The sequence below is a fragment of the Delphinapterus leucas genome, chromosome 8 (genome assembly GCF_059928025.1).
Source record: "Delphinapterus leucas isolate spDelLeu-1000000601 "Yukka" chromosome 8, BTC_Dleu_Yukka2, whole genome shotgun sequence".
NCBI lineage: Eukaryota > Metazoa > Chordata > Mammalia > Artiodactyla > Monodontidae > Delphinapterus > Delphinapterus leucas.
Genome location: NC_143136.1, coordinates 205,157 through 231,919, shown reverse-complemented (window position 1 = coordinate 231,919; position 26,763 = coordinate 205,157). Strand labels below are relative to the sequence as shown.

The window sequence follows — 26,763 nt, the reverse complement described above, 5'->3', positions numbered from 1 at the left end:
GTAGACCTCAGCACACATTCTTAAATATGAGTACTTACTGAGATGTTTTGCAAAAAATAACTTGAGAATCAGATTACTATAGGCCTTTTCACTGAATGATTGCATGGAGAAAAAACAGACTCACGAAGACTTTTCCAAACATGTGATACTCTTATCCCTTTTCACTTACCATACCCAAATAGAAAATTGGTTGTCGAACAGATGTGTTGTATCTTAGCTCTAATGTTTCCATACCTTTAGAATATCTCAAATAGTTTTTAAAAGGTAAGCAGTTTCAAAATAGTTTTTTAATGTTAGCATTTATTTGTCTTTTGTGTTGTCTTGTTCAGTTAAAGGTAACCCATGTGTAAATAATCTTTTTAAAGTGTAAATTAATCTATTTTTATACTTTTATAGGTGTATACATTTCCAAATACTCAGACTATCTTCATGCAAGACCTTGGTATCATGGGAAGTCTGGTTATGTTGTAATTTTTAATCTAATTAAGGTAAAGACTAAATGTGCTTCTATGTAATTTTTCTTTTAAAAATGAAAGATTATCAGTCTGTGATAATGTTCTTTGCAGATCATTTGCTACACATAGTCCTTGCCAAAGACAGCTATCTAAAGTCAGAGAAAATAACTGCTTTTTGCTTTCCTTTACGGACAAAGCTTTTTTTAAATTCATTTTATAGATGATCTATGAATATGTTTTTTTTAAAAAGGCTTCAAAATAATACAACAGGTATTCAGTGAAAAGCTTTCCTCTCACCCTGTCCCACAATGCCACTTTTTAAATAGTAAATAACAGAAAACGAGTAGCTGCTTATAAAGCAGTGTGATTTCAGTTATAAGAGATGAATTTAGAAAGCAACATTCATTGATTTAAGTTGTCAAAATGAGAAACCTTTATATATTTTTTTAACCCCTAAAACATTGAGACCTTGTTCACAGTTTCATGGGGCACCTGCAACTGATGATCTCAGAAATTTTTAAATGCCCTTAAATAGTCCAGTATAAATGAATCACGCAATTAGAATTTTCACTCAAATAGTAGGAAAACTCTAATTTTAGAGGTTGGGGGGCTTTTTGAGGACATATTCTGTGGTCTCGTTTTGGTTTTGCTTTTGTTTTAGCTTTCCTACTATCTTAAGTTCTTTGGTCATAAACCTAACACTACTGATTTTTTTAAGAGTGTGAACTCTTCATATTCCAAAACTTGTCCCCAAGAACTGGAGGGAAAGTAGCATTGCATTGGCTCATAGTCACTGCTTCCCTCCCTTACTCTTCCCTCTCCTGCTCTGTGATAAGTGCTGTAGTTCTGCCGCAGACAACGTGCCTGTCAGCTCAGGTAACAAACATTTTTTGCTTATGTCAGATTGTGCCTCGCCATTGGTTTCGTGCCCCCATATCCCACCCTGTCTGGTGGATACTGCTGTTTAGTTTTTGCCTATGTGCTCTCAGTCTTCCTTACTTTACTGCTTAGAAGGCAGCCCTGCCCAACATCATAAGCTGTTTGATGGGGAGAGAATACAGGTTTTGATTGCTCACTGAAGTACCATTTATATTATTTGTCTTCTTAGTATTGCCTTTGGTGGTCCTGTTGATGAAGAGGCGGGACCTTGACAGCAAACATGTGTATATGTTCTTTATTAGGCTACTTTTAAATAAATCCTAGAGTCAGATTATTGCTATTTGAAAACATTTGATTAGTCTTAATATTTTCATTCTAGGGAAGAGTCAAGTTTGTGTCTGAGAATTATACAACTAACTATACCAGCCCATCTTCTGGCTATGATTGCCACGTGGCTGTAAGTACTAACAAGTTTTCTCACAAGACAAGTCAGTTTCGCACCTTTGAACTGAATCAGGTATAGTCACCTGGGAATAAATCATTTCTAAATCTAAGGAGTTAAATTTTGGGGTTGGGTAGGGTTGAAATAAACTTGATGCACGTGGAATTCTGTAGTATTACCCTGATAATACTTATTTTGCTTCTTTCAGTATTACCTCTATGAACTTTCAGGCAGCACTGTTATTGAGCGACCCAGACAGATCTGTCCTTATGTGATTGTAGCTTTTCAGTACAGGGAACCTAAAAAGATGGCAGCACCAGCTCATAATCATAAAAGCAAGTAAGTAATTATGTACATACTTGGTTTTACTGGATTTCTTTCCTTTGCTCTTATAAAATATGCTTCTTTTTTTTCCCCCTAGACTTGAACTCAAAGAAGATGGTAAGAAGTTATTTAATTGGTTCTTTTAGCTGTTTCTTTAAGTAAATGTTTTGTTCATAAATAAAATAATCAGTTTCTTTCTTACCCTCATTTCTCACAGTTCTCATCTATCCATGGAAAGGGAAATTAATTATTCAAGGCTGTCTGACGTGTGATATAACTCTTTGGTCCTCTTACGGCACATTGGTTCCAAAACAACTGTAAGTATTGAATAAGTGCCTTTACTGATGCTTGTATAATTTTTTGATTCTCATTTTGAGGTCTTGCTTGTTGGCACTGGTGTGAAATACAGCAACCGTACTTGGTTTTAGATTACTCCTGGGGAGATGTATAGAGCACAGGGCCATGACACAGGAGACCTAAATTCAGATATAAATCTGACCGTTGCCTTGAAATAAGTTAGTTTTATAATCTTTGACAAATCACTTTTTATATTTTAGTATCTTAATCCATTTATGGGAAAATGATCTCTCAGGCTAAATTAATTTACTTGATGCTAGAAGTTTGACTTTCCCCAAGAAACAACTTGGACTTGCCTAGATAACAGATGCAACAGATTCTAGCCACTGAATTCTATTAGAATCTTTATAAGGTTTGCAGTATCTAGCTTTTTAATTTTCACACGATTTTCCTAGACTAGTATTAGAGTAGCCTTTACATGTATTTACATTATGATGAATTACAGTACTTGCTTCTGCAGAGAGAACTGTGAAGGGCATCTTGTGATATCTTTTTGTTTAATCTATTCTTAGTTTGCACCCAAAACTGTTGAAAGTTAGACATGCTTTAATTGAAAAATAAAATGAAAACTGGTGTGCTATTAGAAATCATTTACTTTCTACTGGCCTTTTTTAAGAAGAGAGAGGGAATTTATAGCCCATAGAATAAATTAAGGATTCTGTGAATAAATAAATGGGAGAGAAGGGAAAGTTCTTTCTCACTGTAGAGTGCAACTAATAGGTATAGAAAGAGCGATGGAATTTGGAAATCACATTTTGGCAACATCATAATAATCAGTGGAGGCTTGATGTAGTAGGTGAAAGTTTGATGGTATTTACATATCTCGCAAAGGAAAAAATAAAGACTTTACAATGGAAGAAGCTACAGAGACCATCTTAACTAAGTGGTTAAGTTAATGTCACCAGGAGAGGAATAAACATCATGTGCTTCCTGATATGATGCACAGAGAATAACACGATATCAGTCTGTGGTGCTCCTGCCAATCTAATCAGGAAGAAAGGTTAGACATGCCCAGATTGAGGGACATTCTGCAAAATAAATGGTCTATATTATTCAAAAATATCAAGGTCACTGAAGATAAAGACTCAGAGATTGTTGCAGACTGAAGGAGACTAAAGAGACATACGTAAATGCAATGTGGCATCCTGGATTGGATCCTGAACCAGAAAAAAGTACCTTCTTTTGTTACAAGGGACCTTAGTGAGACAGTTGGCAACATTTGAATGAGGTCTGTAGGTTAAAAAATTGTCCTGTATCATTGTTAATTTGTTGATTTTTGCTAATTGTTTTGTGGTTATATAAGGAAATATTTTTCTTAAGGGTACACATTAAGAAGTATTTGGGGGGAAAGGAGGCATCTGTAAGTCTGCAAGTATTTAAAAATGAGTTTTAGAGAAGGAAAAGGTAGTCAGGGGAAATGATGCAAGTCTGGCTGCGGTTCATCCTGTGGCACTGCATGGTCGGCAGTCCCATATTATCAAAAGTTCTTACGTAGTGTAATTTCTAGAAGATTCTCGTTCCAATATGCATAATTCTTCCACATGTCTGGATATTTTGGTTATAACAGAAATGCATGCACTCAGAAAATGGGAACGCATTTGCAGACCATGGTTTATGAGGTCACATACTCAAAAATCTATACTATTTATGAATGTGTACATTATTTGATCTGGCGTTTATAGATTTAAGAATTTTTTGTGGTTATAATATTTTTGTTTGCTTTATATTAGAAAACCAAAACTTATGAAGCTGTAGTTTCAGTGCTTATTACATTACATGATATTGTTATTTTGTTTCTTAGACCACACGAACTAGACTTTAAGTATGTAATGAAAGTGTCGTCTTTGAAAAACAGACTACCAGAAGCTGCTTTTAGAAAACAGAATTACGTGGAGCACAAAGGTCTGTTCAGATGTCATGGTACACTGCATGTCCTGAGCTCTGTTCCAGTTCTTTTCCACCCTCTCTTTCATACACACATGCACGCGTGCATGTGCACTCTCTCTCTCGCCCTCTTACTTCTGTTTTCCCTTAAGTACTTCTTAAAAGGGTCTTTTGTGAAAGGTGTAGAGTAGCTCTGTGATTCAGTTCTTGGGAGGTTCCCTCTCTACCTACTTTCTGGAGAGTTTATATCGTAAATGGGTGCTGAATTTTCTCAAAAGCTTTTTCTGCATCCATTGAGATCATCATAGGGTTTTTATCCTCCAATTTGTTAATATGGTGTATCACATTGATTGACTTGCGTATATTGAAGAATCCTTGCATTCCTGGGATAAACCCCACTTGATCATGGTGTATGATCCTTTGAATGTGTTCTTGGATTCTGTTTGCTAGTATTTTGTTGAGGATTTTTGCATCTATGTTCATTAGTGATATTGGCCTGTGGTTTTCTTTCTTTGTGACATCTTTGTCTGGTTTTGGGATCAGGATGGTGGTGGCCTCGTAGAATGAGGTTGGCAGTGTTCCTCCCTCTGCTATAATTTGGAAGAGTTTGAGAAGGATAGGTGTTAGCTCTTCTCTAAATGTTTGATAGAATTTGCCTGTGAAGCCACCCGGTCCTGGCCTTTTGTTTGTTGGAAGAATTTTAATCACAGTTTCAATTTCACTGCTTGTGATTGGTCTGTTTATATTTTCTGTTTCTTCCTGGTTCAGTCTCGGAAGGTTGCGCTTTTCTGAGAACTTGTCCATTTCTTCCAGGTTGTCCATTTTATTGGCATATAGTTGCTTGCAGAAGTCTCTTATGATCCTTTGTATTTCTGCAGTGTCAGTTGTTACTTCTCCTTCTTTCATTTCTAATTCTGTTGATTTGAGTCTTCTCCCTTTTTTTCTTGATGAGTCTGGCTAATGGTTTATCAATTTTGTTTATCTTCTCAAAGAACCAGCTTTTAGTTTGATTGATCTTTGCTATTGTTTCCTTCATTTCTTTTTCATTTATTTCTGATCTGATCTTTATGATTTCTTTCCATCTGCTAACTTTGGGGGTTTTTTTGTTCTTCTTTCTCTAATTGCTTTAGGTGTAAGGTTAGGTTGTTTATTTGAGATTTGTCTTGTCTCTTGAGGTAGGATTGTAGTGCTGTAAACTTCCCTCTTAGAACTTTTGCTGCATCCCATAGGTTTTGGGTCGTGTTTTCATTGTCATTTGTCTCTAGGTATTTTTTGATTTCCTCTTTGATTTCTTCAGTGATTTCTTGGTTATTTAGTAGCGTGTTGTTTAGCCTCCATGTGTTTGTATTTTTTACAGTTTTTTTCCCTGTAATTGATATCTAGTCTCATAAAGTTGTGGTCAGAAAAGATACTGGATACGATTTCAATTTTCTTCAATTTCCCAAGGCTTGATTTGTGACCCAAGATATGATGTATCCTGGGGAATGTTCCATGAGCACTTGAGAAGAAAGTGTATTCTGTTGTTGTTGGATGGAATGTCCTATAAATATCAGTGAAGTCCATCTTGTTTAAGGTGTTATTTAAAGCTTGTGTTTCCTCATTTATTTTCATTTTAGATGATTTGTCTGTTGGTGAAAGTGGAGTGTTAAAGTCCCCTACTATTATTGTGTTACTATGGATTTCCCCTTTTATGGCTGTTAGCATTTGTCTTGTGTATTGAGGTGCTCCTATGTCAGATGCATAATATTTACAGTTGTTATATCTTCTTGGATTGATCCCTTGATCATTATGTGGTGTCCTTCTTTGTCTCTTGTAATAGTCTTTATTTTAAAGTTTATTTTGTCTGATATGAGAATTGCTGCTCCAGCTTTCTTTCAATTTCCATTTGCATGGAGTATCTTTTTCCATCCCCTCACTTTCAGTCTGTATGTGTCCCTGGGTCTGAAGTGGGTCTCTTGTAGACAGCATGTACACAGGTCTTGTTTTTGTATCCCTTCAGCCAGGCTGTGTCTTTTTGTTGGAGCATTTAATCCATTTACAGTTAAGGTAATTATCGCTATGTATGTTCCTAGTACCATTTTCTTAATTGTTTTGGGTTTGTTTTTGTAGGTGTTTTCCTTCTCTTGTGTTCCCTGCCTAGAGAAGTTCCTTTAGCATTTGTTGTAAAGCTGGTTTGGTGGTGCTGAATTCTCTTAGCTTTTGCTTGTCTGTAAAGGTTTTAATTTCTCCATCGAACCTGAATGAGATCCTTGCTGGTAGAGTAATCTTGGTTGTAGGTTTTTCCCTTTCATCACTTTAAATATGTCCTGCCACTCCCTTCTGGCCTGCAGAGTTTCTGCTGAATGATCAGCTGTTAACCTTACGGGGATTCCCTTGAGTGTTATTTGTTGCTTTTCCCTTGCTGCTTTTAGGATTTTTTTCTTTGTATTTAATTTTTGATAGTTTGAGTAATATGTGTCTTGGCATGTTTCTCCTTGGATTTATCCTGTATGGGACTCTCTGCACTTCCTGGACCTGACTGGCTGTTTCTTTTCCCATGTTAGGGAAGTTTTCAACTATAATCTCTTCAGATATTTTCTCAGACCCTTTCTTTTTCTCTTCTTCTTCTGGGATCCTTATAATTCAAACATTGGTGCTTTTAATGTTGTCCCAGAGGTCTCTGAGACTGTCCTCAGTTCTTTTCATTCTTTTTTCTCTATTTTGCTCTGCGGTAGTTACTTCCACTGTTTTATCTTCCCGGTCACTTATCCATTCTTCTGCCTCAGTTATTCTGCTATTGCTTCCTTCCTGAGAATTTTTATTTTCATTTATTGTGTTGTTCGTCATTGTTTGTTTGCTCTTTAGTTCTTCTAGGTCCTTGTTAAACGTTTCTTGTATTTTCTCCATCCTATTTCCAAGATTTTGGATCATCTTTCCTATCATTACTCTGAATTCTTTTACAGGTAGACTGCCTATTTCCTCTTCGTTTGGTCTGATGGTTTGTTACCTTGCTCCTTCATCTGCTACATATTTCTCTGTTTTCCCATTGTGCTTAACTTACTGTGTTTGGGATCTCCTTTTCGCAGGCTGCAGGTTCGTAGTTCCCTTTGTTTTTGGTGTCTGCCCCCAGTGGGTAAGGTTGGTTCAGTGGCTTGTGTAGCCTTCCTGGCGGAGAGGACTGATGCCTGTGTTCTGGTGGGTGGGGCTGGATCTTGTCTTTCTGGTGGGCAGGGCTGCGTCCAGTGGTGTGTTTTGGGGTGTCTCTGAATTTAGTATGATTTTAGGTAGCCTCTCTGCTAATGGGTGGGGTTGTGTTCCTGTCTTGCTGGTTGTTTGGGGTGGGGCGTCCAGCCCTGGAGTTTGCTGGCCATTGGGTGGAGCTGGATCTTAGCGTTGAGACAGAGATCTCTGGGAGAGCTCTTGCCGGTTGATGTTACATGGAGCCGGGTGGTCTCTGGTGGTCCAGTGTCCTGAACTCGGCTCTCCCACCTCAGAGGCTCAGGCCTGACACCAGGCCGGAGCACCAAGACCAACCATGTCAGCCACACGGTGGGTCTAGGGAGAAACGGAATTTTTCACAATAGCATTTTAAAATAGGAAATGTTCTGTGTTTCTGATTTTCTCCACAGTCTGTTGCCAAGATATGTGCTTCAATATGTATGAGGTGAAACTGTCCAACAAACAAGGGGAAAAAGTAGATAAACTAACAGAGTACATTAAAAGGGAGCAATTGGTAAGAATCATCAGTTTAAAATATTATTATTATGTTTTCCTTAAATTGAGAAATTGATATCTGTTTATTAGTTGGCTCTGCCTAGATTGAATTGTTTTAGCTTGCTCAAAAGGATTTTTTTTTTTTTTTTTTTTTTTTTTTGGTCACGCCACACAGCTTGTAGGATCTTAGTTCCCTGACCAGGGGTCAAACCCGGGCCCACAACAATGAAAGTGCCAAGTCCTAACCACTGGACCGCCAGGAAATTCCCTTAAGAGGATATTTATCATTTAATATTTATTGACATGATATGTATTGGCTAACATGTTCATCCCCTTTGTATCTTAGTTTACTTTTTCTGTGTCTCACTAGTCAGTTCATACTCCTGGTTTTAAGTATAGGAGGACAGTTTTTCTCAAATCCTTTTTTGTTGTTGTTTTTGTTTTATGATGGAAGAATTGAGTAGATCCCTAGTATTTCTGCATTAATCAAAGGAGATTGATTTGTGGGATATTTCTTTAAAAGTGACCCTTGTCAACACATAGGTGTATAAAGAAGAAAAAGTTGCTGCTTCTATTGCTTTCATAGCGTAGAAAAGCACGATTCTACTGAGAAATATGTAACATCCAAAGACCTCTCCACTGTGTTAACCAGGGCTCCTCGGTCTGAGGATAGGAGTAGATGCTGACCTTACAGTGAGTGATTCCCAAACATCCCAAAGGAAACAGTGTGCATGGTGGAAGTGAGCAAACAAGTCTGCTCAGCCCTTTAGTGGCACAACGGACTTATCCCCATAGTAGACAGTATGAAACCGGTAAATTAACAGAATAGATAGGTGAGCTGCCTTGGGGGAAGTGTCAGGTAAGATGCTTGAGTTGCATGTAACAGAAATTCAGACTGGCTTAAACAATAAAGAGTTTTGATAGGCTTACTTTTGAGTTTTAGATGGTAAAGCAAGTTCAAGTGCTGTTTGCTCAGGACTCTTTTTCTTTCAGCTTCTCCCTCCTCTGTGCAATAGTTCTGTCCTAGGCTGCCAGTCAGGGCTGCGTGCTTCCTTTTTGCATGCAGAGAGAACCCGTCCTCCAAACCATGGCTTCTGTCCTTAGACCAGTTCCATCATCTGCATGTCTCTCAGCAGCAACTAGAAAGGGAATGGCCCACACTGATTAGTTCAGGCCACTCAGAGCCCACCTTCCAGAACTGGGTGCGAGGTCAGGGCCCCCATTCTGCAGTAAGGAGGTGCAGTGGCTGACACAGGATGCTGAGCAGGTGACCACTGAATATCGACGGGGATTACAGGCTATGTGTTTTCGAAGTAGTGTAGTTCATTTTATATTTGGAAATTCAAAGGAAGGAAGTTCAAAGATACTTTGAGAAAATGCATTAGTGAAGGGTCTACTTGTGAGTGCTTCTGGTATTGAGCTCAGGAGACTCGGTGCCCAGCTTTACTTCACAGTTTGTGTGTTAATTACTTAACAGAAATTACTTATCACATAAGGTCCTTCGCTCTCAGTGCTCCAGGCTGCTTTTCCTGCCTCATTTTATAATGAATAATCTTTACATATCGGTCTCCCTACCTAGACATCGAGCTCCTTGAGGGTAGGTATCATGTCTTAAGCATCTTTGACACCTTGGTGCCTGGTGTATAGTGGACGAGCAGTAAATGTCCCTTGTACCTACAACACTGGACTTCAAGAACAGTATTGAGGAAGGTCTCTTCTTTAAAAGGTGGTAAAGACATGTATGGCTGGATTTTTCTGTGTGTGAATGGAAAAGGCTAGAAGTAGATATTTCAAAGATTCTATGATTTTTTTCCCCACAAAGGTTAAAATAGGAATTTTATATAGCCCTTTCAGCGCGTAATTTGAGAGACTAATAAGATACACTACATATTTGTTTTACGTGCACATATTTTGGAATAAAGGAATGTACAGTTTTAAGCAGATATAGGATTTTACTTTCATCTATATTACAAAACTAAAATTCAGAATAATGTAGCTAATTATTGTCACTTTTACTCTTTACACCGATAAAAAGATAAAACAAGAATTACATCTGTTTGCTGATAAATACCAAAGATATGGGTATATATAACTGTTGATACATTTATTCAGTAATTCTTTCTTGAGTGCTTACTGTGTGCCAGAAGCAAAAAGACAAATTGTCCCTGCCGTCAAGGAACTTACAAGACTATAGGAGACAAAAATGTAAACCAACCAATGCATAGGGGCTGTGATAGAAATGTTTGGAGACTCACAATAGTGATTGTTCCTGTGGGTGACGTTTCAGTCTCATAATTAGTTCCAATAAATAATTAGAAAAGAAGTCTTTTTTTCATACTTGAGTTGTTGAATAATTTATTGATTTATCATATTTGTAGGCTTATGACCTGTCAAGTTTTGAAGTATGTTTTATCACTTTATAAAGTGGTATCTTTTACTCTGTTTTTTTAACTGACAAATTACTGTATGACATTGAATTTTATCTTTGTTAAGGGTATATAGGCTTTTGAAATGGTGACTAATGGGGAAGAAGAGCTGTTATCTCTGTGATTTAGAATGACAGAAGATGCCACTGAAGACTGTGGTAGAGGGAAAATAGAAGTATTTATTTTCATCTGCATTTCTTATAACCAGGGGACCTAATGATGTTATTTCCTTTTATTACTCATCTCTTAGGAAGCTGTAGAAAGGATTCTTTTAATGGATGGTATCTTCCAGTTTTTCTAGTCCCAGGATTCTGTGATATGTTTTGTATTAAAATGAGCTTAACATGTTAATCATAGGTCTGATTGACCTTGAATTTGTAGTGGCTAAATGGGAACAGAGCGGCTACTTAGCAGTATGAAATGTCCAACATGTCAATGAAAAAAAATGAAAGACGTTGTTTCTGATTGATTTGTTATGTAATTGAACACTATCCTAAAACTAACCCATGATGTTCTAGTTATTTATTATATGTAGCCATAACAAGGCCAAGATTACTTGAATGCTAAGGAGCTTGCAGTTTCTGATACTGGGGACAAAATTGTCCTGATTCCCATAAATACTGACATTTCAAGAATTTTTTTCTTTAACTTTTCATGAGCTTAAAAATCACTGAAGAATGTGGTAGAGGGAGAAGGAGAGAGGAATTGAATCTTCTTTCTTGCTATTTTATGTTTAAGGCAATCGTCAAATGCTTAGAAGATCGAGAATTTTTCATTTTACTTACGTCGTCAGCCTTAATGTCAGAAACAAGTAAGAACAACTTTTTGAATAAATGTTTTTCAGTATGTTTACTTTTATTGTGTAAGATCAGCAACCTCACGTTTCTTCTGATTCTCATTCTGTGTAGGTTTTGGAGAGGAGCAGATGGGTCTTCACGGGTTGCATTTATTCCATTCATCCCCGTCAGCAGGTAAGGACCAGGACTGGCAGTTCACTGCACCTGTGGGCCATTTTTCAGTCCTCATCTTAAACTCTCAGCAGCATATGACCCTGGTAACTCTTTTCTTCTCTTAAATAACTTTCTTCCTTTACTCTCCCTGGTCAATCCTTCATCTCCTTTCTTTGTAGGCTTATCCTTTCCTGTCTGCTCCATGCTCAGATATCCACCTGCCTATGGACATTTCTTTCTACTTAAATGTCTCAGATGGTCCTCACATTCAGCATGTCCAAAACTGGGTTCATTTGTTATTGAACAACAAGAGCTGGGAGTTGGTTTTATCATAGTCTCCCCGTCAGTAGGACTTAAGGTCCTCACAGAAGCACTTCCCTCTGTCTGGACTACTTGTCTCCTTCCCCCTGATCAGATGATGTTGATCGCCCCCCAAGCCAGAACCAGGAATTGCCTGCTAGGGGCAAAAAATATTGCTCCTGCAGTCTGTAAATAGATATACAGTATATCTGTGGTATTAGAATTTCAGAGGGCAGTTAGGAAACAAAGTCTAGAAAGGCTGTCTTTGGTGGGGGTAGATAATGAATAAAATTGGAGGAGAAGTGCTGGTCTAGCCACTTACCCATAGCTGTCGGGTGTCAGTTTAAATATCACTTTATTTATTCCCATCACCACTCTTCCTTCAATGAGGACCCCTAGGCTTTTCACCAATATAATTTAAATATTTATTTTTATAATTATTTAATGCCTGCCTTTCTTGTATTCTACTGCATCCCTACTGCTTAGCAATGTCAGGCACCTAAAAAGTAATAAATGCTTGCTGAGCAAATAAATAAATTAAAGTAAATGAGTCATTTCTTTTTGTCATATGAGGAAATTTTCCTCATTGTTTTATAATCACACTGTGTATGTTTAAACATGATTTGTATTTATAAAGCTACAACCAATCCAAAAAAATTTTTTAATTGATGTTTTTAAATTGTATTCAGCTACTCAAAGCAGAGAACTGCTGGCATTACCTGTTTGGAATAAGCAAAATATTACCAGTTATAATAACATAATGGCGATAGCTGCTTGCATTTTTCAAGCATTTACTACATTGATATTCTGCTAGGCACAATTGATTTCACAGCCCTTAATAGGTATTTTTATTGTGACCATTTCAAAGATGAGGAAACTGAAACTTAAACTTGCCCAAGGTCAAACAGCTGAGTCTGAGCTGGCTTCCAGCTCTGTTCCCACACTGCCTCCCTCCGTATGCAGGAGCTCTGCCTTTATTCTTATTTTTAGGTGTACACTACCACCTGAATAAGAAACATTAGTTCCTGTACCATTTGGGGTTGAACAGCACAGGATTTCTTTTTGAGTAAACATTGGATTGTTGTGTTCAATGCTCACAGCCTCCTCTAGTTCGTTAAGACACTTTTCTATTTCTGGTCACTCAGAAATGTTCAGTGCTGGGGTTATTTGTTTTAAATTGAGTGACTCTTCGCTTAGCAGACTTAAAAAGTTCTTTTTCTTAGATTTCATAATAGCCTGTTACAAATCGTTCTGACTTCTGCCTTTCCAAATTCTTGAAATAATGAAGTTGTCTAGAAAACTGCTGCTTTATCGTGAACTGTTAGCAGTACATAAGAACTTTGTCATGTTTTATTTTTCCTTTTACTATCTAAATGAACTGCAGAGAAAGGAATTTTTATTTTAATGGCTAGCCACATTTTCCCATTTATTTTTATTTGCCATTCTTTTCCTGATACCTGCTCAAGCATAAACGTATTCAGCTAGGTGTTTCTTAATTTTGCAGTTACTTTTTCGTTAAAAAGAATGGTATACTTCAGTTTAGTAGGCACCAAAGGTCTTTATTATCTGTGGGTTTTTTATTACTGATAAATTACATTTTCTAGGATTTTATTACCTATTTCTCAGTGACCTGACCTTTTCTCTTTTTTCCTGTACTCTTTTCCTTTAGGTTATTGAGTTGCTGAAAAATTAGCATTTCAGCCAGAGAGTGAACCAGGGAGAGGAAGTAAAATACAGACTAGTCAGTCTAGTTACATAATATTAAAAAATTGCATTTGCTAGAGAAGGTGATGAAATATATAGCAGTAGTTACCATGAGAGTTGGGGGTTACTTAGGGTTTACTTTCTTTTAGTTCAACTGGTTTGTGTTGTAACTCTAGTTTCTTCCAGTTTTATTGAGATATTATATAATTGACATACAGCACTATATAAGTTTAGGGTTTACCAGCATAAAGATTTGACTTACATACATTATGAAACAACTACCACAGTAATTCTAGTGAACATCCATCATATCATATAGATACAAAATTAAAGAAAATAGAAAAAACATTTTTTCCCTTGTGATGAGAACTATTAGTATTTCCCTTCTTTTTCCTTCTTTGGCTGCGTTGGGTCCTCGTTGCTGCAGGCTTTCTCTAGTTGCGGCTAGCGGGGGCTACTCTTCATTGCAGTGCACGTGCTTCTCATTGTGGTAGCTTCTGTTGTTGCAGAGCACTGGCTCTAGGCACGCGGGCTTCGGTAGTTGTGGCATGCAAGCTCAGTAGTTGTGGCTCGCAGTCTCTAGAGCGCAGGCTCAGTAGTTGTGGTGCACGGGCTTTGTTGCTCCATGGCATGTGGGATCTTCCCAGACCAGAGCTCGAACCCGTGTACCCTGCAAAGGCAGGTGGATTCTCAACCACTGCGCCACCAGGGAAGTCCCAGTATTTACTTTCTTAACTTTCATGTGTAACGTCAGCAGTGTTAATTATTTTTTATTATGTTGTACATTACATCTTTAGTACTTATTTATCCTATAACTGAAAGTTTGCACCTGTGACTACCTTCTTAAGAGAATTTGAAGTAGGTCATATAAGGTACAGATTAGATACATTTTAAAAGCAGAAGATGAGAATAGAAAAGTAATTCTGCCAACTCTAAATGCCGGTGCATTGAGCCCACGCTGGGCTCCTGGTCAGATGAGATGGAGCTGCAGGCGGGCCTGCCTTCTTCATTCTCACCTGGTGATCCCATCTGAGTGACTCTTTTTTGGTTCTGTGTGTGCGTGTTTTCATATATATGGAGATAATATATGTTCATTAAGTGCATCCATAAGTCTTCTATTAATTGCTATTTAGATTACCATTTGAAACACTGTATCATATTTAACCATCCTGTAATTTTGTAATCTAAAGCGTTTTTTCCTGCATGTTTTTGAAAAAACAAGAACTTTGGGTTTTTAATACATGTGTATATATTTTAGGGCTGAAAGACTTGAAAGTTGAAGATGACATCTCATTGAAGGTGGTACCTATTTTACCTGCCCTTAATTGTGCCCTGCTGGAAGCAAAGAAATCATTTTCTGAAAAAGGAATCTGTCCAAACACATTAGTAAAGCATAATCTCCAAGAACTGTACAAGGTGGACAAAAGTCCTTCATTGACTGCTGCTTCTCAGGATGGAATTAAAGAGACTGCATTCTTTGGCAAAGTGTCCAGTGGTTTTGACTTGACTCCTCCAGCTGAAAAGTGCCCTTTACAGTCTTTAACTCAGTTGAGATCTTATTCTTCAAATCCTAATGGGTACATTTTGGAAGTATCTACTGCACTAGACTTATTGGCAGACTGTCCTCAGTCTCCATGTATTTCAGATGGAATTTGTGACGCTGGATTTTCTTTAGTTATGACTCCAAATGCTGAATTTCACGACTCAGCGGCGGAAGTAAGAAAAGAAACAGAAACACAAAAGAATTCTGAAGAGATGTTTAAAGCAAGGCAGGGAGCTCTGGTCCCATTAAGTCCCGCATCAAATCTGAGAGTTCAGCGTAAGAGAAAAGCAGGCACGCTGCCCGTGGTACAGAGTAAAAGGGTGAAGTTGTGCCATCCCTTTCCCAGAAGAACTCGTGGTGGAGCAAAGAAGCGTCCAGACTCTCGCACAACTCTCAAGTTCCGTCAGAAAAGAGAAAACGGTAAGCATGGTCTGTATGGATTTTCAGCTGAGCAATTAGTAATAACTGTTGTGTGTTAACCCTGTTCCTGTGTGACCATCCTGGACTGTAGCTTGACAGTGTCCGTTAGCTCTCTCCAGGTGATCTGTGTGCATGCTAAAGTTGGAGAAGCGCTAATCTAGATAACATGAAAATCAAGAAATAGGACAAAAGCCCACCCACCAAAAGCTTGTATTTCACTTGTAAAACTGCTCAAATCATCACTCAGTTATTTACTTACCTGTCTAAGAAGTACGGTATTTCAGATGGAATTTATTGATGCTGGATTTTCTTTAGTTATGACTCCAGGTGCTGAATTTCACGACTCAGCGGCGGAAGTAAGAAAAGAAACAGAAACACAAAAGAATTCTGAAGAGATGTTTAAAGCAAGGCAGGGAGCTCTGGTCCCATTAAGTCCGGCATCAAATCTGAGAGTTCAGCGTAAGAGAAAAGCAGGCACGCTGCCCGTGGTACAGAGTAAAAGGGTGAAGTTGTGCCGTCCCTTTCCCAGAAGAACTCCTGGTGGAGCAAAGAAGCGTCCAGACTCTCGCACAACTCTCAAGTTCCGTCGGAAAAGAGAAAACGGTAAGCATGGTCTGTATGGATTTTCAGATGAGCAATTAGTAATAACTGTTGTGTGTCAACCCTGTTCCTGTGTGACCATCCTGGACCGTAGCTTGACAGTGTCCGTTAGCTCTCTCCAGGTGATCTGTGTGCATGCTAAAGTTGGAGAAGCGCTAATCTAGATAACATGAAAATCAAGAAATAGGACAAAAGCCCACCCACCAAAAGCTTGTATTTCACCTGTAAAACTGCTCAGATCATCACTCAGTTATTTACTTACCTGTCCAAGAAATAAGGTATTTCAGATGGAATTTGTGATGCTGGATTTTCTTTAGTTATGACTCCAGGTGCTGAATTTCACAACTCAGCGGCAGAAGTAAGAAAAGAAACAGAAACACAAAAGAATTCTGAAGAGATGTTTAAAACAAGGCAGGGAACTCTGGTCCCATCAAGTCCCGCATCAAATCTGAGAGTTCAGCGTAAGAGAAAAGCAGGCACGCTGCCCGTGGTACAGAGTAAAAGGGTGAAGTTGTGCCGTCCCTTTCCCAGAAGAACTCGTGGTGGAGCAAAGAAGCGTCCAGACTCTCGCACAACTCTCAAGTTCCGTCAGAAAAGAGAAAACGGTAAGCATGGTCTGTATGGATTTTCAGCTGAGCAATTAGTAATAACTGTTGTGTGTTAACCCTGTTCCTGTGTGACCATCCTGGACTGTAGCTTGACAGTGTCCGTTAGCTCTCTCCAGGTGATCTGTGTGCATGCTAAAGTTGGAGAAGCGCTAATCTAGATAACATGAAAATCAAGAAATAGGACAAAAGCCCACCCACCAAAAGCTTGTATTTCACCTGTAAAACTGCTCAGATCATCACTCAGTTATTTACTTACCTGTCCAAGAAATAAGGTATTTCAGATGGAATTTGTGATGCTGGATTTTCTTTAGTTATGACTCCAGGTGCTGAATTTCACAACTCAGCGGCAGAAGTAAGAAAAGAAACAGAAACACAAAAGAATTCTGAAGAGATGTTTAAAGCAAGGCAGGGAGCTCTGGTCCCATCAAGTCCCGCATCAAATCTGAGAGTTCAGCGTAAGAGAAAAGCAGGCACGCTGCCCGTGGTACAGAGTAAAAGGGTGAAGTTGTGCCGTCCCTTTCCCAGAAGAACTCGTGGTGGAGCAAAGAAGCGTCCAGACTCTCGCACAGCTCTCAAGTTCCGTCAGAAAAGAGAAAACGGTAAGCATGGTCTGTATGGATTTTCAGATGAGCAATTAGTAATAACTGTTGTGTGTTAACCCTGTTCCTGTGTGACCATCCTGGACTGTAGCTAGACAGTGTCCGTTAGCTCTCTCCAGGTGATCTGTGTGCATGCTAAAGTTGGAGAAGCGCTAATCTAGATGACATGAAAATCAAGAAATAGGACAAAAGCCCACCCACCAAAAGCTTGTATTTCACTTGTAAAACTGCTCAAATCATCACTCAGTTATTTACTTACCTGTCTAAGAAATAAGGTCATTCAGTTTCTGAACTGTCCTCGGACAAATTCGAGTGGAAGAAGAGGATCTGCTAAAATCAGGCACACTAAGAACAGATGGCAAAAACTGATAAGTGATAGCCTGAACATGTTTAAAGAGGGGGGAAAGTGCCTGGACTCTCCCAGAACTAGAGCATCCTGGGGCAGAATTTCTAATCCTTTGTGTGTTTTAAAAGTGGTCGTCTGGATCCTACTACAGACCTACTGAAACAAGGTCCAGTGGCCTCGAGACATATATATTGAAACAGTTCCTCAAGTGGTTTTGTTGCCCCCTGAAAACTGAGGGAGAATCAGCGTCCAGAGCCATTTAATGTTAGTCAAATGCACTTCAGTGAACAGAGCACGACAAATAACACAATTTTGGCTTAGAGTCATCTCAGATTATGTGTGGTGTATTTTGTTTAAAACTAGGGAACTTATGCTCTATGACCCCTTAGCGAAGAGGTGAGCAGACTTGGGCCAAAGGGTCCCTCAGGCATTACCTGTTGTCTCTGTACTTCACTGTGCTGGCACAGGTGGGCGGCTGTGACTGAGGTCTGGCCCTTCACAGAAAAAATTTGCCAACCCTATCTATAGTATTTTGAATTTTAAAATTCTGATGCCTAAAGAAGAAACACTGGAGGTGTGTGGATCCCCAGGATCCTAGATAATTAAGATTTTACCCTGTGGTTTAACAAGTAGTTATTTCTGGCCAATTATAGTTTGAGAAATTGTGTGTGTGTGTGTGTGTGTGTGTGTGTGTTTAGGAGGGTGGTAGAAAGAACGGCAGTATGAAGCAGCAACTCACACTCTACATTTCCTCACAAATTCCAGGCCAACCATATTGGGTTTCTCTCTATATGAACCATTTTAAAGGTATTAAATAAATTACCTATAATTCAACATATATGTTGTCACTGTTTCTCAAGTGTGCTAATTTCATCCACTATAAGAAATATGTTTTAGGGATGTCCCTGGCAGTACAGTGGTTACAACTCCACACTTCCAGTGCACAGGGCACGGGTTTGATCCCTGGTCAGGGAACTAAGACACAACATGCCACAGAGTGTGGCCAAAAAATGAACAACAACAACGATGTGATTAAACCAGCCAAGATGACTAAATATAATACCACAAAAGCTCAAAAAAAAAATAGAAAAGAAATACATTGTATATTGTAGTCCAGTACACACAAATTCATACATTACTGAAACAGAAATTTCAGGAAGCATTTACCCTAACTATGTGTAATACAATCTGATATCTTCTGTTTCATTTAACAAAGAATTCTGGTTGCAGCCCATTAAGTTTATTTTATAATACACCCATGGGTTATTGCATGCAGCTTGAGAAACATGTCATTGAGTGATGCAAATAAGCAGGGCAGTCCGTGCAGGGTCACCTGTTTCGTGTTTCTCCTTTTCCTCGCAGGACCTAGGTTGTGAGAGATGTTCCCCTCCCGCCCGTGCAGCTGTTACGCTTCCCCTAGTCTTGATCATCTCATCTTATTTTCTTTCTCTTCTTAATTTAGTCTTAACAGTTTTCCTGCTTGACTTATATTTTGCCTTTTTTTATGCTAAAAATTTTAGAAATTGTAACCAGTATAAAATCAGAAGTCTTACTCTGAAAACAAAACTGCTGCTTTATTGCCTTTGATAGTTTAGTAGGGAAGAAAATAATTAGACCCAGGGAAATGTACAACATTAAGAGAGTCTAAAAGCTTTTTTAAAAAACCGTTTATTTTTCTAACCTTCAAAAGAATAAAATGAAACTGGTCTCTTTTCTACATTTCACTAATAACCATCACATTCTGAAACTGTTTAATATGTTTTCTGTTCTCAATGAATTAGAAATAGTATTTTCCATATAACGTGATTTTAAAATATTTGCAAACATTCACACGTGTGATTATTTTATATAGTCAATGGGGAAAACGTTTTCACAGGGAACATTTATTAACATATTTTTTTAACTCTTAAAGGATTGAAACACTTTCTGCGTGTGATACAAGCAGGTTGTTAATAGTTTTTTCTCCTCATGTGCCCCCACCTTTAGTTCTTTCCTTCCTTCCCTGCGAGAAGTAAAGCTGAGCATTTTGTAAGAGAAATGAGCAATTATAATAGATTTATAGGAAGTTAAATCAGAAGAGGACTTTCTTCAATGTACCTTCCTCTGTCTTCTCTTAAGAGATGATTTTTCAGGCAGTGTTAAAGCTTTGATATTTAGGTGTAGTGAAGGAAAATATGTAAGATGGCTCTTTGTGAACCTACAGTCTCTTCTCTACAGTGTGATCATGGTTTTAACCACATGGCTTTGTGGGAGCTGTGTCGCTTTTGTGTAAATTGAATTATCCGTCACCCTGTGCTGTGAACTAGCATGTTCAGCCTTACCTGCCACATCAGTCAGCAAAGATTATGGAATCTTTTTTAAAAATTAAGTCATGCCTTGTTTCTATAAAGTTACTACTCTGATATTTTTCTCCTAATCCTAATTAGGGGTATAGACCAACACTTAGCAAGTTCAAAAATCTTTTAATGAAATACCCCCAATTTTATATTTTATTCCCCATTATTAAAGTTTCCCCCCCAAAACAAATCAAAGGAAAGCTATGCTGATAAATATGTGCGCCCCCTACCCCTTAGAAAACGGTGTCTTTTCTGCATAAGGTGCTGAAGTGCTGACTGCACAGTTTGTACAGACAACCAAATTGGATTGGAAAAACCAAGAAGCTCCTATTTCTAAAGATGTTCCAGGGTCAACGAATGCTAAAAGGGCAAGGAAACGAGAGACATCTCCAGTCAAAACTGTTCCAAGGGCTGAGCCACCTGTGAAGAATTCTCCACAAAAACAGAGGGAAAATATAGTAAAAGGCAATCAGAATCCCAGAATCAGAAAGCAGCCGCAACCTGGTAAGAAGTCCTCTTCCTGTAAATTTCAGCACCGTAATACAGACTAATCGAGGTTATAAAGTAGTATATTGAAACAGTATAAGATCAGTTGAAATCTGTCACGTTCTTGTGGTCTTCTTTAGTTCAGACACTGACAGGACAAGTAACTTGGTTTCCCATTGTGAATAAATAAGAAAGTGCCAAGATTCATACCTTCACTAAATAGACCCTACTTTTCATTCTGCAGAAAGCCTGAACATGAACTGTTTAGCAGAGTTAAAGTATAAATGGCCTTTTTTAATGACTAAATTCACAAGCAAGTAGCATCTGGCAGTATTTTTCTGGACCATAATCAGTTATAGAAGATATTATAAGTTTGTCCAGAGGGAACTGTAAAGACATGGTTCAAAGCAGTCAGTAATCTCGAATCCTGTATTTCACTTGTATTTTTTCTTGTTTTTTTTCGGTACGTGGGCCTCTCACTGCTGTGGCCTCTCCCGTTGCGGAGCACAGGCTCCAGACGCGCAGGCTCAGCAGCCGTGGCTCACGGGCCCAGCCGCTCCGCGGCATGTGGGATCTTCCCGGACCGGGGCACGAACCCGTGTCCCCTGCATCGGCAGGCGGACTCTCAACCACTGCGCCACCAGGGAAGCCCCTGTATTTGGTTTCAAAAGGCATTAAATTAATTTTAAAAGCAGTTTTACTTTTCTACTTCTACTTGTGCGGAAGTGAATAACCAAGTCTCCTTCTGTGAGCCAGCAGCTGACTGCTGGTTCCGTGTTCCACCTGCTGGAACCTCCTCGTTGCTGGCACGTTCCCTCATCAGCGCGGACCTCACTTTTCTCCCAGCTCCATGTCCCTCTTCACACCCGTCTCTCTGAGTAGAGTGCAGCTCCACCAAGCTGCAAAATCTATACATTTTACAGTATCTTCGGTATTGAGTCCTACTGTGTTGTATGTGTGGTGGTGTTTTTTGTTTAGAAAAACCTTCATTTCCTCATATCTCTGTATTTCCATCAGTTTTCTGTCTAATCTCATGATTCTACTTTCTCTCATCTACCTATAGGTTTTTTAAAAGCCTCAAATTTAGTGGAATTCAGGGAAAGAAACTCTTGTTTTGTTGGGGTGATGGTATTATGGATGAGCTTGGTTTTTTCTTTCCTCATTGTTTAAAAAAATTTTTTCGGCCACACCTTGCAGCATGTGGGATCTCGGTTCCCTGACCAGGGATCGAACCCACACTGCCTGCATTGGAAGCGCAGAGTCTTAACCACTGGACCACAGGGAAGTCCCTTTCCTCAGTTTCGTTAATGTTGTTTATGGCTGAAGATTTTTCTGAAAGCTCCTCAGTCATATCACCGTACAGCCTGTAGAGAGTCATACCCAACACAGCCTCTCTGCTTGTCTCCCCAGGCAGTTACGAGGTGGTCTTACCCACGGGTGCACATTTCTCTCCTGCCGTTTCCCAATGCGTGCCTTCCCTGCCAGGCACACGGTGCCACCCACACGAACCACGCCTGTTGTCACTCCTGTGCAGTCCCCTCTGCTCAGCTAAGTCCACCCGGAGTTATTTCCTGATGCTCTGATCTGCACTCATTTCTCCTTTTTTTTCCATTTCTTTTTTGGGTTTTTGAGAACGTTAAAGAGTTAATTCATACTATTTTCCAATCATCTGGTGTGTCTTGGTCCTGTCTTTCCAATTAGTTTGTGAACAGGATGAGTATAGATACATACATAATGCATTGTATTCCCAGCCTTGTCATTAGAATTCCTTGTGCTGAATTGGCTTCTATATACTTGTAGGCTAATCGATTAGTGGGAGGAGGTGTGCAACTGGGCATTGGCAGAAAAGTGAGCCCAGAAAATGAAAAGTTTCCAGAATGGGTATTCAGAAATAGGGCGATTTGTATTGCAAGTGTCTGTATATATTGTGCAGCCACATTCCAAGTTAAAATTTTAAGATTACCACCTTTTAAATAATGTGTTAATTTTTTCTTTTATTTCTTAATCACCCATGCTAATCCACTTCATTTCTTTTACTTGAAATATCAGAGTTTAAGAAGGCTCAATCATTTTGTTACTGAAACTAATGGTTTTCTGTCCTTTTTAAAGTTTTCAATATAGTTTTTATTTACTGAACTCTTTAATTTTTTATAATTTATTTGGCATCATTTTATCTATATTTCTTAAAAGAGATAGATGATCAGTATTGTATTTTTAATTAATTGAAAACCTCTAGCAAGTCAGTTATTAAATGATTTACCTGAAATGACACATATGAAAATGAACCCTTTTTCTTGACTCAATACAGTGTTCTCTATATTCGACCTTCCTCATAGTGATACTCAGTGTAAGAACCATAGTATTTAAGGATAGAATGAACTTAGTGTCAGTAAACACATCAGATCCTAAAATGAATGTGTTTCCAGTACACCCGGAGGGTTCACGAGACAGCCCTCTTTGGGCCACTTTCTCGTACCTCACCCCGTTGGGCTTTGATATTTTAAATAAAAACTGGGCAGTGGTTGATTAATTTTACCCTCCTCACCATACACACACTCTTGTCATTCTGTTTGATGACCTCATAGGCCAGAGTTTTCTCTGTAAATGTACTGTCATTGGGCTTTGCAGACAGGTTAGTAATTTATTTCAGACCTGCTACTGCTAATTATAAAGAGGAGCACAGTTGGCTTTTCTGTCCATCCAGCCACCTGCTACAGGGACTCACTGCCCAGTATTGTTGAGAACTTTGTCCTTCATGATAATCACATTTTAAAGGCTGAATCAAAGTCCTGAGAAGGCAAGTAAACCACCTGAGAATGTTAGTTTTCTGACCGAATGCCAGTGGGTAGATTTGAGTACCTGCTGTAAGGAGAATTATCAGTAGATGAGGAGATTTGCTTTTTTGCAGATAGAATAGAGAGGAAATGTTTTTAATGCAGAAACTGAAGTTTTAAAACTTGAAATTAATTGGCGATTCTGAATATTCTTACTTTTCTCATTTTTTATTTGTATCGTAACGTATTATAATTAAACATCAGTACGGTTAAAAATCATCTCTATTTTGAACTTAGGTGGTTTCTCTAATAACTTGCCAAGGGAAATGATTTCTAAGAAAGTACATTAACCTTCTATAATATACACTTTAAACTTAGAAATTCTTAGATTCTCACTAGATTGTAAGCTCTCTGAGGGCAGGAGTCTTGTTTTCTTGTTTTTGTTTTTTTCTCTTTGTATATTTCTTTAGCTGAGCAGTATGCCTTGTGTGTAGGTCAGTACATGCAGGTTTTTTTTGTTTGTTTGTTTTTGTTTTTTTGCGGTACGCGGGCCTCTCACTGTTGTGGCCTCTTCCGTTGCGGAGCACAGGCTCCGGACGCGCAGGCTCAGTGGCCACGGCTCACGGGCCCAGCCGCTCCGTGGCATGTGAGATCTTCCTGGACCGGGGCACGAACCCGTATGCCCTGCATCGGCAGGCAGACTCTTAACCACTGCGCCACCAGGGAAGCCTGAGTACATGCAGTTTTGAAGGGTGATTTCTTTTTAAATTAATATGCACATTCCTTAAGACTTGTTCCTTGGTAAATACATTATAATACATCAGGAAGTTGGACAAGACCTCACTCTGGTAATAAAAATTTAACATACAATTTATGCAACATATCAAGAGGTTTTTCTTGAATATGTTGACTTAACTGTTGATTTTCACTGAACCATAGGAATATGACAAAGAATTAATTCTATGGAAATCAAGTGTTATGTGTCTTTTTTTCTTTTATGCTGAAGCCAAAGGAGAAACTTCTTCACAGCTTCAATCAGAAATTTCAGATGGTCGAGAAGATGTTATTAGCATAAGTACAGCTCAACCAGAAAATATCACAGTGGCTCCAGAAGACCCACCTGAAAACTCCATTGTCAACTGTGACTCCCAGGCCCTAAATATGTTGGCTGATCTTGCATTAAGCGCTGCTACCTCTACCACACCATCCTCTGAGCCCAGAAACTTGCCCTGCTCCTCTGAATTGCCACAGAACGATGTTTTGCTTTCTAAAGAACATTCTTTGCGTGGTACATCAGACCATGAATATCATAGAGGAGTTAAAAGTCAAAAAGGTGGACCGTTATCCAAGCCCTCCTCTGATAAGGGTAATCTGACATCAGACCCCACGGTCAGCCAGGAGGAAGAAAGCTTGGTTGCTGGCATTCAGGCCCCTGCAGAAGCCCAGTCAGCACTGCCCGAGGAAACCCTAGAAAGTTCCGACGCAAGCCAAAGCTCTGTCGTTGCTGTGGAGCGTTCCTATGCCCTGCTCCTTGCAGAACATTCAAAGAAGCATCTACAGCAGAGAGGGGCCCCAGGCCCTGCGTTTGCCAAGAATGGCACAAAAGGCCCTGGAGCGGGAACCCCAGTGGGGAAAGTGATGCCATTTCGGCATCAGCAGGTCACCTCCCCACTGCAGCAGCTTTCCGAGGCCCCAGCGCTCAGGCGCAGGAGCGGGGTGCTGCCCTCCAGCCTGCAGGACTTCTGCCGCTCTCGTGCCGTATTCAGCTGTGACGGCTCCTTTAAGGTCACTTTCGTATGGGAAGCAGATTACGTGTTCAGCTTAGACGGCAAGTAAGTATAGCAACAACCCCCTGGAGAAGACTGTAGTCAGAGCACTACACGGGTGAGTGGGAGTGACACTGGATGAAAACGGATGAACTTTTCTGTTGAGATAAATGTAGCGAGAAGGGATACTTGTGCTAAACTCTGGGGAGGGAGAAGGAAGTGTGTAAAATCCAGTAACTTGGGAATAATACCAAGCAGATTCACTGTAATTATTTGTTATATCAACTTCATTTTTATCTTACTCATTGTTTCATGTTCATGTAATTTTTAAAATAAAAATGAACACAAAAACTAAGGTTAATAATTAAGGCACTTACTTATAAGATAATCAACTAATAAAATAGTCATTTTCAATGATTTTGGTTTCTTCTTTCTTTAAAATCTCAGGCCTTGGAATACTGATTTACCAGATACCATGGAAGAAGTGAAGCTTTTACTTCATATGTGGGTAGCTCTGTTTTATAGCAATCAAAACAAAGTCATACAATCATCCCGAAAAGTAGTAGAACACAGCAACCCAGCAAAATACGTGTGCATAAATAGCACGTTAGAATCGTTTGAATTCAGTGAAATTGAAGAGTCCTCCGGTGTGGAAAGGTGCTCCGTAGACCCTCTGTTGGAGACTAATGAGGCTCCCAGAGGTCCTACTGCCAAAGTGTCCTTCCCAATCACTGACCCCCTGCTTCCTTTCATGAAACCACCGCCTGTGAGAGGCTTGGAGCTTTGGGTGCAGAAAGAAATGTTTGCAACAGCAGGTCATCCAGAGACCCCAGAAAGCCAGAATTTCATCTATTCCTGTAATAATGAGGTAGGTAAAGCTGAATACTGTAAACGCTGGTGTTATTTTTGAAGAAATATTTTTTGTACGTAAAATCACATTCATAACAAGGCATTGGTTTCTTTTAGGAAAGTGGATTCTCTAGCTATGTAAAGGATTAGAATGCCAGAAACTTAGTTTACAAAGTCTGGATTGTCTGCAGGTGGAGCTTATCTACCATCCTGATTGAAGAAACAAAAGGAGGAAAAAAATCGTAGGCCTCAGATGATCTGGGAGCCAACCATAATTATGTAGCTTTTTAGTTGTATGATTTGGGGCAAATTACTTGTTCTCTGAGCTTATTATCTTTTAAAAGAGGTGAATAATACTTATTCTGTTTACCTATAATAGTGTTTATGGATCAAATGCAGTAATAATAAATATAAAAAATCTTTGATAAACCTTAAAGGAAACTAAAATTGAATATATTAAAAAATATTTTTAAAAACAAATCCTGAGGGCTTCCCTGGTGGCGCAGTGGTTGAGAGTCCGCCTGCCGATGCAGGGGACACGGGTTCGTGCCCCGGTCTGGGAAGATCCCACATGCCGCGGAGCGGCTGGGCCCGTGAGCCGTGGCCGCTGAGGCTGCGCGTCCGGAGCCTGTGCTCCGCAACGGGAGAGGCCACAACAGTGACAGGCCCGCGTACCACCAAAACAGAAAACAAATCCTGAGACAGTAAATAAAATGCCAGACCTCTCATAGTCTGCAGATAACTGTTTGTAAATATGAAAAATACACTTTGTTTCATTTCACTGTTCTCAACTGATAGGACGGATAATCGAATTTTTTTTTTTTTTTTTTTTTTTTTTGCGGTACGCGGGCCTCTCACTGTTGTGGCCTCTTCCTTTGCGGAGCACAGGCTCCAGATGCGCGGGTTCAGCGGCCACGGCTCACGGGCCCAGCCGCTCCGTGGCATGTGGGATCTTCCCGTACTGGGGCACGAACCTGTATTCCCTGCATCGGCAGGCAGGCTCTTAACCACTGCGCCACCAG

At 39.3% G+C, this 26,763-nt stretch overlaps 2 protein-coding genes across 2 annotated transcripts in view; both read left to right on the top strand.

Moving 5' to 3' along the window:
* The first annotated feature begins 360 nt into the window (after nt 1–360).
* Nucleotides 361–11,435, top strand: LOC149748487 (protein TASOR 2-like). Its single transcript, XM_089916066.1, has 7 exons — nt 361–488; nt 1,985–2,115; nt 2,198–2,217; nt 2,318–2,417; nt 4,259–4,359; nt 7,950–8,053; nt 11,199–11,435. The coding sequence occupies exons 2-7, from the start codon at nt 2,084–2,086 to the stop codon at nt 11,433–11,435; spliced, it is 594 nt and encodes a 197-aa protein (XP_089772192.1). The 5' UTR covers nt 361–488; nt 1,985–2,083.
* Nucleotides 11,436–14,602: 3,167 nt separating this feature from the next.
* Nucleotides 14,603–26,763, top strand: part of LOC149748486 (protein TASOR 2-like) — a 43,636-nt gene continuing 31,475 nt past the window's right edge. The window contains 5 exon segments of the mRNA XM_089916082.1: nt 14,603–15,377; nt 20,128–20,370; nt 24,133–24,956; nt 24,958–25,010; nt 25,340–25,760. Of these exon segments, the coding sequence (XP_089772208.1) occupies nt 14,618–15,377; nt 20,128–20,370; nt 24,133–24,956; nt 24,958–25,010; nt 25,340–25,760 (2,301 nt within the window). The 5' untranslated portion in view covers nt 14,603–14,617.